The following is a 15890-nucleotide window of genomic DNA, read 5'->3' as shown; positions in this document are numbered from 1 at the left end:
CAGGGCTAACGACCTATACTGTCTTGTAACCAAATGGTGCTCTTTCAAGTGATACATGCGCACTCGCATCATGACCAATAGTGACCCGAATATTTCTCAAAGTACTAGACAATACCTACATGTCATACAGGAGACTAGAAAAATGCAATTCTGCGATTACAAACCAAATGCTTTTTTTATTTTTATTTTATTATATATATAGGCCTATATATAATCAAAGTGTCATTGATTTCATGGAAACCTTTACTTGCATTAATTTATAACAGAGGCCAGAGGGTGGTAATCATGCAGGTTAATTCGTCATCATTAAATTATTTTTTTATTTCCTCTGTTTTGTTTGTGGTCATGTATGTCTTGTATTTTAAAATGGAAAAAGCAGATACAAATATTATAAAAAAGGAAGGCTATTTATAGGCCTAAGGTTCAACGTGGGCAAAAGTTTATAACAAGAATTTATTTAAACATGCATGCTTTTAAAAAAAAAAAGGACGTCAAGACTATCCTTGATTCCTTACAGTTCCACTCAGCAGCACTGTGGGCTTGCACCTATACCTGTGGATAATTTTGTTCATTCATTGAAGGAGCTGCTTGCAAAATAACGATCTGTTTTTATAAAGTAACGCCATTCGGGGGAAAGAGCTTGTGTTGTGCACAATGTAGGCTACATGGGGCTGCCTCCGTGCCTCTCGTCCTCTGCAAGGGAACGGGGTGTAAACTTTCATCTATAAGGCGGAGGGAGAGAGGGAGAGAGAGAGAGAGCGAGCTGCAGAGTGTGCGGCTGTGTGCCTGTCATTGCAGAGAGACAGATAGGTATAGATTATCTACCTAGACATATACGGATAGACAGAAAGACAGACAAGACAGGCATCCATGTTTTTGGAAGGACTCCGGTGAATGTGGCCCTGCTCCCAGCACACTTCAGACCCGATTACTACGATATTCTCAAGAATGAAACACACTGGACTTTAAAGAGCCGAATGAAGGTGGACGGTGGACCGTTCTCTGAACGGAATAACCCCCCTCTGCCGTGAAATGATTGGGGCCTCTATAGAGATTGTTTTGGTAAACTTCTTTTGCCGCGGTGATGTTCTGGAAGAAAAATGAACATTCAGCACAGGGGAAAGTTTTACTGGACGGTGTTTTCGTTAAGAAGGTAAATTCGCCCGTCGCGTTTTTAAAGGACGAACCGTATAAAAGTCTTGGCGATGCGGTCCTTTTGTTTCCAATGTTTGTATATTAGAGAGACAATAATTAACATCATCCCACATTGGCTGTTAATTTCGTTCAAATGAAGGGCACCAACACGCATTGTGCATTCCACACCCCCCCAAAAAACGCAGCTTTTGGCAGCGCGTGAATACAGCTGTAATCACCGAGCGAGCCTCAAGTGCTTAAAATGGCCTGATCATAAACGACACAATCAGGCTCCCTTTATGCTTCAAGATCAGCTGCAACTTGTGCACATTGTCTCTCCGTGAATAGACAGAGCGACACCTCGATTGAGCCTCTTCACTTTGGAGATGATCGATTTTCGATTATACGGCTATTGAAATTAAGGATGTGGCGTTTTTTTCCCCCCGTTTTTTCTTTTTTTGTTGGTGGCCCGGTGGCGTCGCTTTTGACTGACAGTTGAAATTGACACTTATGCATGGCTGTTGTTGCCTCTCATTCTGCACCGTTTCAAGCCATCACTAATTGCAGGTATAGTCGGGTCCTTTCACTGCGTTTGATTGCATTGCAGTGCACGGGGGGGAATGTGCACGTATAAAGCCTGCATGGCGCACAACAAGAGGATATAAAGATCGATCATAGTATTATAATTTTTTTTCCTCCTTCTAATTGCATGCAACGTTAAATCTTTTTGTCTGCCCAAGGTTTAAATACGGGAGAAACTGCGCTGTTGGCTGTTTTTGGAGCGTGTTTTTGGAGCTGCCAGATAGAATGTAGGGATGATGATGATGGTGCGTAATGCTCCGAGCAGGGACCGGCTCCACCTTCTCTCCAAATAGGCTTGCAGTCTTCGAGACTCGAAAATGGTGAGTCCAGAACAACATCTGGAGGACTTGGTTCTGTGACCTTGTTATATTTCTCTGTTTTCCGTTATAAATACTTGGCAAGTTGGCTATAAAAAAAAACGAACCTTTGTATGCCATTTTTGGACTTGGAAAGTTTGGCACGGCCGCTGCTGCATGTGAGGCTTTGGGGTTTTATTGTAGAAGGCTCTTGCCATGCAAGAGGAATATATTGTTGTTACATTTTGCATATAGCCATATATATACTATTTGCTTTTATGGCCCACAATCAGGATGTGTTTAGTGCGTATCATTCCATAGAAAAAAGAGAAACCTAAAAAAAAAAATCCAAATAAATTGACATTAAAATTAATGTCACTTACGTGTATAGAGAAAAACAAATCCCGTTTGTTCTAAACCAGTCTAAAGCGGAGGTGAAGAAGGAGCAGAGTGCGTCCAGTCCGGCGGAGGTCCCGTGCATGTGTCCCTCTCCGTCGGCCCAGTCTCCCGGCAGCAGCGCGCGGCCCTCCGGCACGAACCAGTGCGCCAGTTGTGGCATGGACATCCATGACCGATACATACTGAAGGTGAGAGACTATATACACTTAAAACAAGTGTCCAATTCAAAGTCCGAGAGTCCATTTGGTTCCACTCTCCGAGTTGCTGAGAGTTTATAGGCCTATATGCGCGAGCCTGCATGGGTGTTTCCTTCTAATTGTCAAATTGCCTATAATGACGGCATTAGGCGGCCATGGTAATCATGACTAGCCTATATAGTAATCATTATTAATTAAATAGTTATTTCTATATATACATTTTCCAACTGGCTGGCCCATAAATGTATATGTATAGGCTCTAAGTTATACAAGTGTGACCTCCAGGTAAACAATTTGAACTGGCACGCGAGCTGTCTGGAGTGTTCCGTGTGCAGGGCGTCACTGCGGCAGCACAACACCTGCTACATCAAAAACAAAGAAATATACTGCAAACTGGATTATTTCAGGTAAGTTATGTTTTTATTTTATTTTATTTTATTGTTTTTTTTATCATGCAGGATCAGTCATTTTATTTGATTGTTAGCCTTTATAGCCTATAATTGCCTCGACTTTTTACAATGTGTTTTAAACTTCACATGGCTATTGAAGACTTTGTTTTCAAAATGTATCCATGTAATTCAATATACGGTCATTTTGAATTCGGTATAGGCCTATACTAGGATATGGGCCTGTATGTCAAAATAGTGAAAATACATTAAATCGAGTAGGCTATTAAATTGTGGTACCTTAATTTTGTTATGCTAATTTAGTCACGCTCACGGAATTTAATTGCCCATATTTTATTTAATTGCCCATTAAAAAAACTAACCCTTTTCTTAAACTTTGTTAGCATTGGCCTCCCAATTATTTTTGTTGGATAATCGATTCCTGGCTGACTTTGGAATACAATTTTATTTGCAAAGACATTCCAAACCAAAAAGTAGGCCTATCTGACGTGTTTTTTATTTGATAATTATCTAAATTTAATCAATGCAAATTTCAATTCATTAAAATGGCTTCACAATATTCTCATGTCTTACAGTCTTTCGTTTGAGTATTTCTTTGAAGTGTTTCGTCTTACTCCCGAGTCCCGCCGCCCCGCGCAGTCTGCACGCATATTTTTAATGTCTCGTTCATCTTGCGTCGCCACACAGTCTAACGGTTAGACTGTGTGGCGACGCAAGATGAACGAGAGAGGTTAGACTCTAACCATATCCCGTTTGCGTTTGTTAATATAACTGTGGTCTGGACTACAAATGTAACCAAATGGACACAAACTAAATTAATTCTGATGAGTGTATATGAAATGGACAGAGAAAAATATACACATGATATTTATAATTTCATGAATCGTTAAGTTTGCCCAAATTGGTATTTAATATTGAAATAAACAGTGAAAACACAGGGCCACATTATATGGCATGCCTGAGTGCACTAAGGATTATAACTATAACCAGGGAAGCAAGGATGATTCTTCTAAATTACAAAAATATCATCTTGTCCACTGACCGCTGTTACATGTCTCTGATAGAGCCTTTTAGTGGCATCCATCTCAGAAGATGCTCCCAAGGGAGAGGCCTTTCATTTTGGGTGCAAAGTGCTGCCCAGTGTAATGTCAAAGTTGTCAGTGTAATGTCATCAGCATGAGTAATCACTGTCAACTTGACGTCTCTTAAGTCATGTCACAGTCACAATTATAATTATAATGATAAATTATTATGAATCAGCTCTGCAAGCTCATAACGTGCATGTCACAACATTATTTTTGCACTTTTAGATCAGCTATTTTTGCTATTTATAGGACTTTAAAAATGTTTTTTTAGTGCATCATGCGATCACGCAACTCCTAAAATGCAATGTTTTCATTTTTATGTTGTGCGCGAAAATGATAGCATCTTTGCTAAATCCGATGTATTTACTTTGCATTTATTTGCAATGTCCATTAATATGCTTTGTCCCGTCAAAATAAACAAAGTAATGTCAAAATGTCAACGACAGCGGTCAGTGACAGCGTTCCAGCCAACCTTGACTGTATTCCCCTGCGTGCGTTTCTGTTCTCTCACAGTAGGTTCGGCACCAAGTGTGCCCAGTGTGGCCGTCAGGTGTACGCCAGCGACTGGGTGCGGCGGGCGCGCGGCAGCGTCTACCACCTGGCGTGCTTCGCCTGCTTCTCCTGCAAGAGGCAGCTGTCCACGGGCGAGGAGTTTGGACTGGTGGAGGGCAGGGTGCTCTGCCGTAGCCACTATGACATCATGTTGGACAACCTGCGCAGGGCTGCAGAGAATGGTGCAACATCACCCCATTTTCTCACCCCTTTTTGTGTTGATTGTGTTAATTGTATACACACAGTAAAGGATATATACCGGTAGGCACGTTGTCATGTACGCATGCATGCGTTGTGTTGTGTTATGTTGTGTTGTGTTGTGTTGTGTTGTGTTGTGTTGTGTTGTGTTGTGTTGTGTTGTGTTGTGTTGCATGTTGCATGTTGCATGTTGCGCTGCGCTGCGTGTTGTGTTGTGTTGTGTTGTGTTGTGTTGTGTTGTGTTGTGTTGTGTTGTGTTGTGTTGCATGTTGCATGTTGCATGTTGCGCTGCTTTGCGTGTTGTGTTGTGTTGTGTTGTGTTGTGTTGTGTTGTGTTGTGTTGTGTTGTGTTGTGTTGTGTTGTGTGAGGTTAGGTTAGGTTAGGTTAGGTTGTGACATCACCATATGGGTTACTTAAACTTTATTGTACATTGCTTTGCATTCATATTCATATATGCTGTGCTTCTTGTGTTGCTGGGCTCTTCAGGTTCATATTCATATAGAGGATGTTCTTCTTGTGTTGCTGTGCTCTTCAGGTACAGGGCTGACTTTAGAGGGGGCGTTGCCGTCAGATCAGGACTGTCAGCCCAAACCAGCCAAGAGAGCACGGACATCATTCACTGCAGAGCAACTACAGGTGAGTGGGTGCACGCGCATGTGTGTGTGTGCGTGTGTGTGTGTGTGTGTTTTTACCTTTAAATAGTCTAACCTATTTGACCACCAGCTGTCAGACACATATATCGACTTTGTGAAATCTATTGATTTGAACAGTGTTCTTGTTCTAAATATTTTTGGCATGTTATGCTTTATTTCGGATAAGTCGACGTATAGAGAGAGACAGGAAACTAAGGGGCGAGAGTGAGAAGAGATACACCGTCTCCACACCATAGCGCAAAACATTCTTAAGCTGCGCACTTCTTAAGCTGCGCGCAGCTTAAATTCTGAGTTTTTAGACAGCTGGTGGATGGAAAAGAAGCTCCACCTCCGCGGAAGACTTGAGCGGAGGAGAGCGTTTCCGGGAATCTGGCCGTCGCGCAAGTATTCGGCGGAGGTGGAGCTTAATTTCCATCCACCAGCTGTCTAAAAACTCAAGCTTTAAGCAGCGCGCAGCCGAGAACGTGCGCAGCTCTTTTGACCGTGTGGCAGCACCTATAGAGAGACAAGACAGGCGCTCAACTCATGTGGCCTGTGTGCCAGCCTCCATTTTCTGTGACTATACAGTATATGCTAAAGCTGATGAACTGCATGCAGCTTGCACCTAAAAAGACCCCAAATGGGGCAATCAACGGGCAAATCAACGGTTGATGTGATGCCACTTGCGAACACAGACACAGGATCAGGAAGTGTCAAATCATTTAAAGTTACTTTCCTTTGTGAAACATCAAAGTGAGAAGTCTGGCAGTGAATTTAAAACAAAGACACTAAATGTAAACGCAGGTGTCCAACTCATCAGGGTCTCCACGGCCAGAACATGTGTTAGAACGGGAACGGAATAAACCTTTACCCTTTGAGTGGATCCAATCCACCCAATCATGGAAACTGATTATGAAACATGCTTATGCTCCGGTGGCGCAGTGGTAATGTCCCTGCCCATGCATGCCCCACCACAGAGGTTGTGGTTTAGAATCCACGGTGGTGCAATGGGGCTTTGTCGGGAAGCCGGGCGGGGAGTGTGATAATTGTCATTGCATATGTACTCCTACGGGGCCGTGGTGGGGCGGCACCTGTCAGCGGGGAGTGTTGCGGGCGCAGTGTTGTTTTTGGCAGCAAATTTCTATTTTAGTTTTAGTCATAGTCTCTTGAATAGTTTTCATTTAGTCACATTTTAGTCACACAGAATGTTTTAGTGTTTAGTCTAGTTTTAGTCGACTAAATATCATACGATTTTTGTCGACTAAATCTACAGGTGATTTAGAGTGACGACTAAAATGTATTTTGGCGGGCCTTGATGCTGTCATAATGGCTGATTTTACACTTCGCGCTGCGACGCGTTGTGAGCTTGTAGATCGGCTATTTTCAGCATGCAACTAAACTAAAATGACTTATACTGGATCTCTTGTCCACTAGTCCCTTCCTAACATTTTAGTCTAGTTGTTATTTGTTGACAAAATCGACAGTATATTTAGTCATAGTTTTAGTCACCATAGCTTAGTTTCCATTTAGTTTTCATCAGTGAAAAAAGGTAGTCGACGAACATTTAACAGTCATAGTTTTAGTCGACGAAAACAACACTGCATGGTTGGGCTGGGCGGGAGGAGTAGAACTATGGCTCTACGTCCTCCTGGTGGGGGCTCCTCACTGGCTCTACGTCCTCCTGGTGGGGGCTCCTCACTGGGCGGGAGGAGTAGAATTATGGCTCTACGTCCTCCTGGTGGGGGCTCCTCACTGGGCGGGAGGAGTAGAACTATGGCTCTACGTCCTCCTGGTGGGGGCTCCTCACTGGGCGGGAGGAGTAGAACTATGGCTCTACGTCCTCCTGGTGGGGGCTCCTCACTGGCTCTACGTCCTCCTGGTGGGGGCTCCTCACTGGCTCTACGTCCTCCTGGTGGGGGCTCCTCACTGGGCGGGAGGAGTAGAACTATGGCTCTACGTCCTCCTGGTGGGGGCTCCTCACTGGGCGGGAGGAGTAGAACTATGGCTCTACGTCCTCCTGGTGGGGGCTCCTCACTGGGCGGGAGGAGTAGAACTATGGCTCTACGTCCTCCTGGTGGGGGTTCCTCACTGGCTCTACGTCCTCCTGGTGGGGGCTCCTCACTGGGCGGGAGGAGTAGAACTATGGCTCTACGTCCTCCTGGTGGGGGCTCCTCACTGGGCGGGAGGAGTAGAACTATGGCTCTACGTCCTCCTGGTGGGGGCTCCTCACTGGGCGGGAGGAGTAGAACTATGGCTCTACGTCCTCCTGGTGGGGGCTCCTCACTGGCTCTACGTCCTCCTGGTGGGGGCTCCTCACTGGGCGGGAGGAGTAGAACTATGGCTCTATGTCCTCCTGGTGGGGGCTCCTCACTGGCTCTACGTCCTCCTGGTGGGGGCTCCTCACTGGGCGGGAGGAGTAGAACTATGGCTCTACGTCCTCCTGGTGGGGGCTCCTCACTGGGCGGGAGGAGTAGAACTATGGCTCTACGTCCTCCTGGTGGGGGCTCCTCACTGGGCGGGAGGAGTAGAACTATGGCTCTACGTCCTCCTGGTGGGGGCTCCTCACTGGCTCTACGTCCTCCTGGTGGGGGCTCCTCACTGGGCGGGAGGAGTAGAACTATGGCTCTACGTCCTCCTGGTGGGGGCTCCTCACTGGGCGGGAGGAGTAGAACTATGGCTCTACGTCCTCCTGGTGGGGGCTCCTCACTGGGCGGGAGGAGTAGAACTATGGCTCTACGTCCTCCTGGTGGGGGCTCCTCACTGGGCGGGAGGAGTAGAACTATGGCTCTACGTCCTCCTGGTGGGGGCTCCTCACTGGGCGGGAGGAGTAGAACTATGGCTCTACGTCCTCCTGGTGGGGGCTCCTCACTGGGCGGGAGGAGTAGAACTATGGCTCTACGTCCTCCTGGTGGGGGCTCCTCACTGGCTCTACGTCCTCCTGGTGGGGGCTCCTCACTGGCAGGTGAACCAGCAAGATACAACAGCAGTGACAACACTGACATGTGTGTGAGGAGGAATCAATAATTGGCATAACGACTAAATTGGGGAGAAAAGGAGGGTAAAAAATAATTGGCTACTCTTTTTTTTTAAATGTTTTTTTTTGGCTTTCGCCTTTATGGAGGGATAGACAGTATAGGCTGACAGGAAATGGGGAGCGAAATGGGGGGGTGACATGCAGTGAAGGCTGTGGGGATCAGGAGTCGAGCATGCGGCACACTGCCAGACTGGGTTACCAGCCAAGGTGCCTGGACCGCTGAGCCATGGCCCAGGCCAAGGGTACTCTAAATAAAAATAATAACACAAAAATGAAACATGCTATACCGTTGCCGTGAGATATTGGCTCTGGTCAGATCTGATTTCATGACCTCAAGTGTGCTGCTTAAATTTGAAAGATTCAATATCAGGGATATTGAAAATATTATTATGTTAATTATATCTTTCAAAAGAATGTAAAGTGAAAATAATTGATTGCAAAATCATCGCGCCTCTTCTTGTCACTTTCCGTTTCCGTAACCTGTATGTATGATTTCAGTAAATAGACATTTCCATAACATTGATTGATTGATTGATTGATTGATTGAGTGAATACTTTATTAATCAGAAATGTAAACATTTAGGCTAAAACACAAACACAAAAAAGTCCCAGGGACTTGTGGTCCTATGTTTTCAATTCATCAAAAAAATTCCACAATAATACATTTCATCAAATTCAAAACACTAGTCTCTATAGCCTAGTATGTACAAAGGAGAACATGTCTGCAGTGCATGAATGTCACCTCCTTTTCTATGGGAACATGGCGTTGACCTCCTCCTGTGGTCTCCTGATACAGGGGTTCTCAACCCGTGGGTCGCGACCCCTCGGGGGGGTCGCCAAATTATTTTAGGGGGTCCCCAAATTATTAAAAAAAAAAAAAAAAAAAAACGATTTTTCAAAAATAGCAGACCTACAAGCTCTTAGCGCGCCACTCGGTGGCGCGCTAAGAGCTTGTAGATCTGCTATTTTTCAATAGCTAAATTATAACAATGCTTAAAACACCAAAAGGGGTTCCCGCCCAAAATGGTTTAAGGTTATTGTAGCAGTCAATTTATATTGGGGGTCGGGAGGGGGCGGGGCGGGGGTCCCGAGACATTGCCAAAGCATTTCCGGGGGTCCCCGGCCAAAAACGTTGAGAACCCCTGTCCTGATAGATAGATTCTCAGCCCTGTTTTGAAAGAAGCCAGTGATCCACATTATTTAAGGGATGGTGTCATGGCATTCCACATTTTGGTGGCAGAGTAGTTCCGCAGTTCCCATCGTTTGTTCTATAAATGGGTGTACCAGATTGTTGTCGCTCCCTCTAGTATATCATGGCCGTGGTGGTGGTACTTTAATGGTGTTAAATAATGATGGTTGGTTGCTCTATATGTTATGATTGGGTCGAGGCCCACCGCGTGGGCCGTGAGGATATTGTAAGTGGGCCCTCACTCTGCCATTCGGCTGCCGTGTGAAGGGGTCAGATAGGTGGGCCGAGAACACTTTTGAGATTTTCAAGTGGGTCCTGATCTAGAAAAGTGCGTTTGGGAGTACCGTATGCGTGCGTGCGTGCGTGCGTGCGTGCGTGCGTGCGTGCGTGCGTGCGTGCGTGCGTGCGTGCGTGTGCGTGCGTTGCATGTGTACTGTACATGTTTTGGGGCTGGGGTTTGATTCAACATATGTTTTTTTGGGGGGGGACTATCATGGGTTATGTCACTGATGGTGGTTGCCTGTATGGTGTCACCCTCTGCAGGTGATGCAGGGCCAGTTTGCCCAGGACAACAACCCCGACGCCCAGACATTACAGAAGCTGGCAGAAATGACAGGTCTAAGCAGACGGGTCATACAAGTATGCAAAACAAACATCACGATATGGAATGTTGCAAAAAGATATTGTAGAATTAAGCAATGCTTTATCTTCTGTTGTTATTTAAGGGGTTAGGGATTAGGGTTAGTCACGAGTTAGTAAGCGGATACATAAATTGCATACATTGTATCCAATCAGGAGCTAGAAATACTTACAGGATACAGGATTCTCTCTCCCAATTGGATAAAACTGCATGGTACCCCGACCTAAACATGTGTTTTCTGATTACTAAACAACTAGAGAGACAGGGAGACCCCTGGTACACAACTCATTTTCATACTCTATGTATTGTCAATTTATTAAGATATTGTTGGGGGCTTTTTAGTCACATTCTAGTCACGTGGAATGTTTTAGTGTTAGTCTAGTTTTAGTCAACAAAAATATCATACGATTTTAGTCGACTAAATCTACAGTTGATTTAGTCGACTAAAATGTATTTTGTATTTATGCTGGGGGGGAAGGTGTGGGGAAATGAAATGTTTTGTTCTTTAAAATGTTAAAAACCAAATAAAAATATATAAAAAAAAAGTATTTTGGCGGGCCTTGAGGCCGTTTTAATGGCTGATTTTACACTTGCTGAAAATAGCCGATCTACAAGCTCACAACGCGCCGCAAGTGTAAAATGACTTGTGTATTTTATACTGGATCTCTTGTCCACTAGTCACTTAATTCCTAACATAGTCTAGTTTTTATTTGTTGACGAAATTGTCAATATATTTAGTCTCAGTTTTATAGCTTATGATTTCCATTAAATTTTCATCAGTGAAAAAAAGGTAGTCGACGAACATTTTTCGTCATAGTATTAGTCGACGAAATCAACACTGATTACCAGCCTCGATATAGTGCCCGGACTGCTAGGCCGGCCCGGGCCATGTATTGTCGATTTATGCTCTCAGAGTTAAATTAACACTGAATTTTACAGTCTACTACAACATTTCCCCCCACAGGTGTGGTTTCAGAATTGCCGAGCGCGGCACAAAAAGCACCCCCCGCAGCCTCACAGTTACCCACAGGGGGCTCCACACTCTCGAATGCCGCCTTCGCTGCCAGAGGACCTTCACTACTCATCGTTCAGCAGCCCAGACAGGCCTCACCTGCTGTCCCTGCATGGATACATAGACAGTGAGTCTCTTTTACCACCAAAAATCTAAAAATCTATAATGTTCAAAAATAGCAGATGTACAAGCTTGCAGCGCGGCACGAAGTGACGTGCTGCAAGCTTGCATATCCTGCTATTTATGAATAGACAACACTGAAATCTAAAATGACACAGATGCTTTCCCAAAATAAAAAAATCAATTCAGAACATTTGTAAAAATGTTTAAAAGAATGTTCTAAAATGTTCAAAATGATACAAAAGGGTCGCTAGGTCGCTTACGTTTCATGAGCAGTTGTTAGTCAGGTTTCACCTGACAAATATCAGATATTTTCTAAAATATAAATACAATTTCAGAAATTTTCAGAAATAGTGACTCTCTACAATAGCTATCTATACGAGCTCAAGGCGTGTCACAATGAGATACCACACGAGAACCTATAGGGCTTAAGTGGTTAATATTAATAATAAGTTTGTCCCCTTTACTGACTGTACATTTCAACATTTCAACAAATTCCGCTGCATTTTACCCATCCTAACTATTAGGAGCAGTGGGTGCGATTAATTTGCCACCCAGGGGAGCGGTTAGGTTAAGGTTTGGAACTCACTCCCAACTCACATCAGATCTGCCCCCACCTTCGAAATGTTCAAAAGCACACTCAAAACCCACCTTTTCAAACTGGCTTTCCCTACATAACCCCCCCCCCCCACACACACACACACACCCTTCTTGTTTGTCCTTTTTTGATTTTGATTTCTAGTTTTTAACCTTTTAAACCTTTTTAACTAGTTTGACACAATTCTTCTAATAAAAATGTCTGTATTAAAATGTCTGTAAAGCGACTTTGGGTACCCAGAAAAGCGCTATATAAATCGTATGTATTATAAGGTTAAGCATCTCGCTCAGTGACACTTCAAAACATAGACAGGGCAGACCAGGGGGACAACTGCCGACCTCCTGATTATTAGGGATGTTTGTGGGCAAGGGATTCAAACATAATTCTTGATTCTACACTTATGGTATAATGTATCCAAAATATATTAAAAACAAATCACATTCACATGTGAAGTGAGGGGCACTCTTATCATCATACAGTTGGGTGCCACCGATATTGTCCCTTATCATTTGACCCATTTAGGCCTGACCTCAAAATTTAAACAAATCCTTCTAAATCCTCCAGTTTTCTGAAATAAATATTTTCACGATTTTTCAAAAATAGCAGACCTACAAGCTCGTAGCGCGCCACTCGGTGGCGCGCTATGAGCTTGTAGATCTGCTATTTTTCAATAGCTAAATTATAACATAATGTTTAAAACACCAAAAGGGGTTCCCGCCCAAAATGGGTTAACTGTCCTTGTGCGCAGATCACGCAAACCTCAGCAAAAAGAAAAGGACAATATCGATGGCCTCCAACTGTACATCATCATACATCATCAGATTCCGGCCAATCACTTTTGGCATCCTCACTTTTCTGTCCTCACTTTTTATCTTCACTATTTAAGTGCTCAGCCAATCAAATCATCGCTATGGGGTACACACAGACACACAAAGCTCGGCATATAGGAGAAAAGTTATTTTCCTGCCCGTGGGATTTGAACCTGGAGATTTAATTTGTACCACTACAGAATGGCCTGTCTATAGCGGAGATGTACTGTATGGCAATCTACCTGTCAACCAGTAGGGTCTCCTATACCCGGCACCAGGGTCTACATGTCAACCAGTAGGGTCTCCTACCCGGCACCAGGGTCTACATGTCAACCAGTAGGGTCTCCTACCCGGCACCAGGGTCTACATCAGGGGTGGGCAACTTTGACGATGGAGAGGGCCACTATATTTCCACTCACTCCCTATAGGGCCATATATTGCTGTCGTAGCAAAATAGCCGATCTACAAGCTCAAAACGCGTCGCGCTGCGACGCGTTTTAAGCTTGTAGATCGGCTATTTTTGCTATGTTCGAATTGAAATCTTGAATTTTTGCTATTTTTGAATTGGAATCCTGAAAATTAACATTTAATATGTAATTTCAAATGCCTTTAATTATACTTGTGTTGAGCAATGAGCTACTAATTTAGACTGAAGTAAATAAAGCGGGTCATGTTTGCATGTTGTGGAATTTGTAACAGCTGAAACCAATATTATATCAGTATTCTGACATTAACCTGAGGGCCGCATTAAGTGAAGGTGGGGGCCGCATGTGGCCCCCGGGCCGCCAGTTGCCCACCACTGGTCTACATGTCTCAATGGACCACTGCAGATGTGCTAGTTACTGTAAATGGTATTAACATATAGTTACACTATACCTTACAGATTGGTTAAAATAACATTTTATTTCTTAATAATAAGAGTTAATTTACCTGTGAGAGTTACAAATGGGTTAACCAAGAGGATGTAATGTCATCGTCTAGATCGTACCAGTTGAAACCCAACAGAGTGATCGTATTATAAACGTCTCATCATGTTCGTGTCGGTTGAATTAGTTCTAATAGCATTTCATACATTATGGAAAAAACTGCTAAATCCATGATGAACCATGATGTGACTTCTTCAGACGTGGGTCCATTTCACAACATCTCTTGCAAGTTTTCTTTAAAGTTATCAAACTAATTTCTAAAACTTTGAATGCCTCATGGATTTTATATTTTATACGTGAGGTTTTGAAGTATAGATAGTTGATATGATATGATATGATATGATATGATATGATATGATACAGGGGTGGGCAACTGGCGGCCCGGGGGCCACATGCGGCCCCCACCTTCACTTAATGCGGCCCTCAGGTTAATGTCAGAATACTGATATAACATTGGTTTCAACTGTTACAATTCCACGACATGCAAACATGACCCGCTTTAATTACTTCAGTCTAAATTAGTAGCTCAATGCTCAACACAAGTATAATTAAAGGCATTTGAAATGACATAAAAATGTTAATTTTCAGGATTCTGATTAAAAAATAGCAAAAAGAATATAGCTAAAATAGCCGATCTACGACGCGTTTTGAGCTTGTAGATCGGCTATTTTTGCGACGAATATATGGCCCTAGGGAGTGAGTGTTGAAATATAGTGGCCATCTCCATTGTCAAAGTTGCCCACCGCTGCCTTATAGGCACAAAGGAGGGTGATCACTGGCACACTGGCATAAGTGCATGAGAGAGTATTTATGGTTTAAAATAAACTATTTGAAAAAAGAATGTAGTCAAACAAATGTGTAAATTACATCCTGCACATTCTACATTCATTAAAACTCTGAACTCTGACTGCAGGGGAGGGAGTCTGGGAGATTGGTGGGTTATTGTTCCGAGTCTAATCATTATAACAATGTGAAAGTATAACAATGTGAATGTGCAAAAAAAAAAGAAAAGAAAAAAACCCATTTAGCACATGTATTTAATCTCTCTTCTCTATTCCACGTGTAGGTCATCCCTTCTCGGTGTTGACTGCCCCCAACCACCTCTCCCATCCGTCTATGTCCTTACCACAGCTGCCCATCAGCCGCTGACCCCCTGGCCTGACGAGTAAAGCACAGTTTATACTTCGTCGTACGACGACGGGGCATAAATCAGGCTCAAGTGGCCTCCGCTGTCTGCTCGCCATCCTCTCATCATGGATGAGTTGAATTCAACGTCCGCTCCGTCTCAGAGTGCACTCTTCCTCCCAGGACTACAGCCAGCGGCTCATTTTCAAAACTGTGGATTCCTAATTAGATCCGACAGATTTTTGGTGATTGGAGGCACACAACCTGGGAGTTGGAGGACTAGAAAGAGGATCATTCTTTCCCCCCCACCCCCCGCTTTTAAACGGACGTCAAACATTCCACCTCACCTGGATTTCGTATTTGTATATTTTTTTATTTTTTCAATTGCTCACCTTCCCACACAAGGTATTTTCATGCATCAAACATGAGCTACAATATGAACAAAAAAATTATGATAACGTTGATAATAACGTTAATAATAATAACAACGTTGTAGCGCTGTTTAAGCCTCCATTTTTCTTTATATTTCTGTGTCGTTGTTCAGGACATTTGCAGCTTTATGGTTGTACATCGTTTTATTGTTGTCCAAGAAGAGAAACTCCTTTTATTTATTCAGAAGAAGAACAAAAGAAAATCACGAAAAGCACCTTTAAAATATGTCTTGAAATGGAAAAAATCAATGATTGTACATTTTAAATACTGCCTACAATTGAATAAAAATGTATGTGAATTGTTATGACGAGTGGTTAAATAGTGTGGGATCAGTTTGTCATTACAATGTCCAAGGAACAGGCAGCATATGTCTTGACCGAAAACTCACAATGTAATCAGAAAGAAGAGAGAGAGAGAGAGAGAGAGAGAGAGAGAGAGAGAGAGAGAGAGAGAGAGAGAGAGAGGGACACACAATTCAATTCAAAGGGCTTTATTGGCATGAGAAAACATACGTTTACATTG

The 15890-nt window shown here is 43.5% G+C and overlaps 1 protein-coding gene across 3 annotated transcripts; it reads left to right on the top strand.

The window, feature by feature from the left end:
- The first annotated feature begins 838 nt into the window (after positions 1 to 838).
- Positions 839 to 15675, top strand: LOC306933957 (LIM/homeobox protein Lhx6-like). 3 transcript variants are annotated; one of them, XM_079516343.1, is made up of 9 exons: positions 839 to 1153; positions 1875 to 2036; positions 2435 to 2599; positions 2894 to 3015; positions 4617 to 4834; positions 5387 to 5487; positions 10250 to 10345; positions 11311 to 11485; positions 14878 to 15675. In XM_079516343.1, exons 2-9 carry the CDS (start codon positions 2034 to 2036, stop codon positions 14958 to 14960), a joined length of 963 nt encoding a protein of 320 aa, XP_079372469.1. In that variant the 5' UTR covers positions 839 to 1153; positions 1875 to 2033; the 3' UTR covers positions 14961 to 15675. The 3 variants fall into 3 exon arrangements, with proteins under 3 accessions (XP_079372469.1, XP_079372467.1, XP_079372468.1); XM_079516341.1 differs by having other exon boundaries at positions 4614 to 4834; XM_079516342.1 differs by lacking the exon at positions 839 to 1153 and adding an exon at positions 1618 to 1701 and having other exon boundaries at positions 4614 to 4834.
- The last annotated feature ends 215 nt before the right edge of the window (positions 15676 to 15890 follow it).

Source organism: Electrona antarctica, assembly GCF_951216825.1.
Source record: "Electrona antarctica genome assembly, chromosome: 12".
Lineage (NCBI taxonomy): Eukaryota > Metazoa > Chordata > Actinopteri > Myctophiformes > Myctophidae > Electrona > Electrona antarctica.
This window is presented reverse-complemented; position numbering and strand designations above follow the sequence as displayed.

What these genes read in the sequence shown, in the direction of transcription:
- LOC306933957 (XM_079516341.1), top strand. An exon ending in TGCAAACTGGATTATTTCAG is followed by an intron (nt 3,016 to 4,613) that starts GTAAGTTATGTT and finishes GTTCTCTCACAG; the next exon opens with TAGGTTCGGCACCAAGTGTG. An exon ending in GCGCAGGGCTGCAGAGAATG is followed by an intron (nt 4,835 to 5,386) that starts GTGCAACATCAC and finishes TGTGCTCTTCAG; the next exon opens with GTACAGGGCTGACTTTAGAG.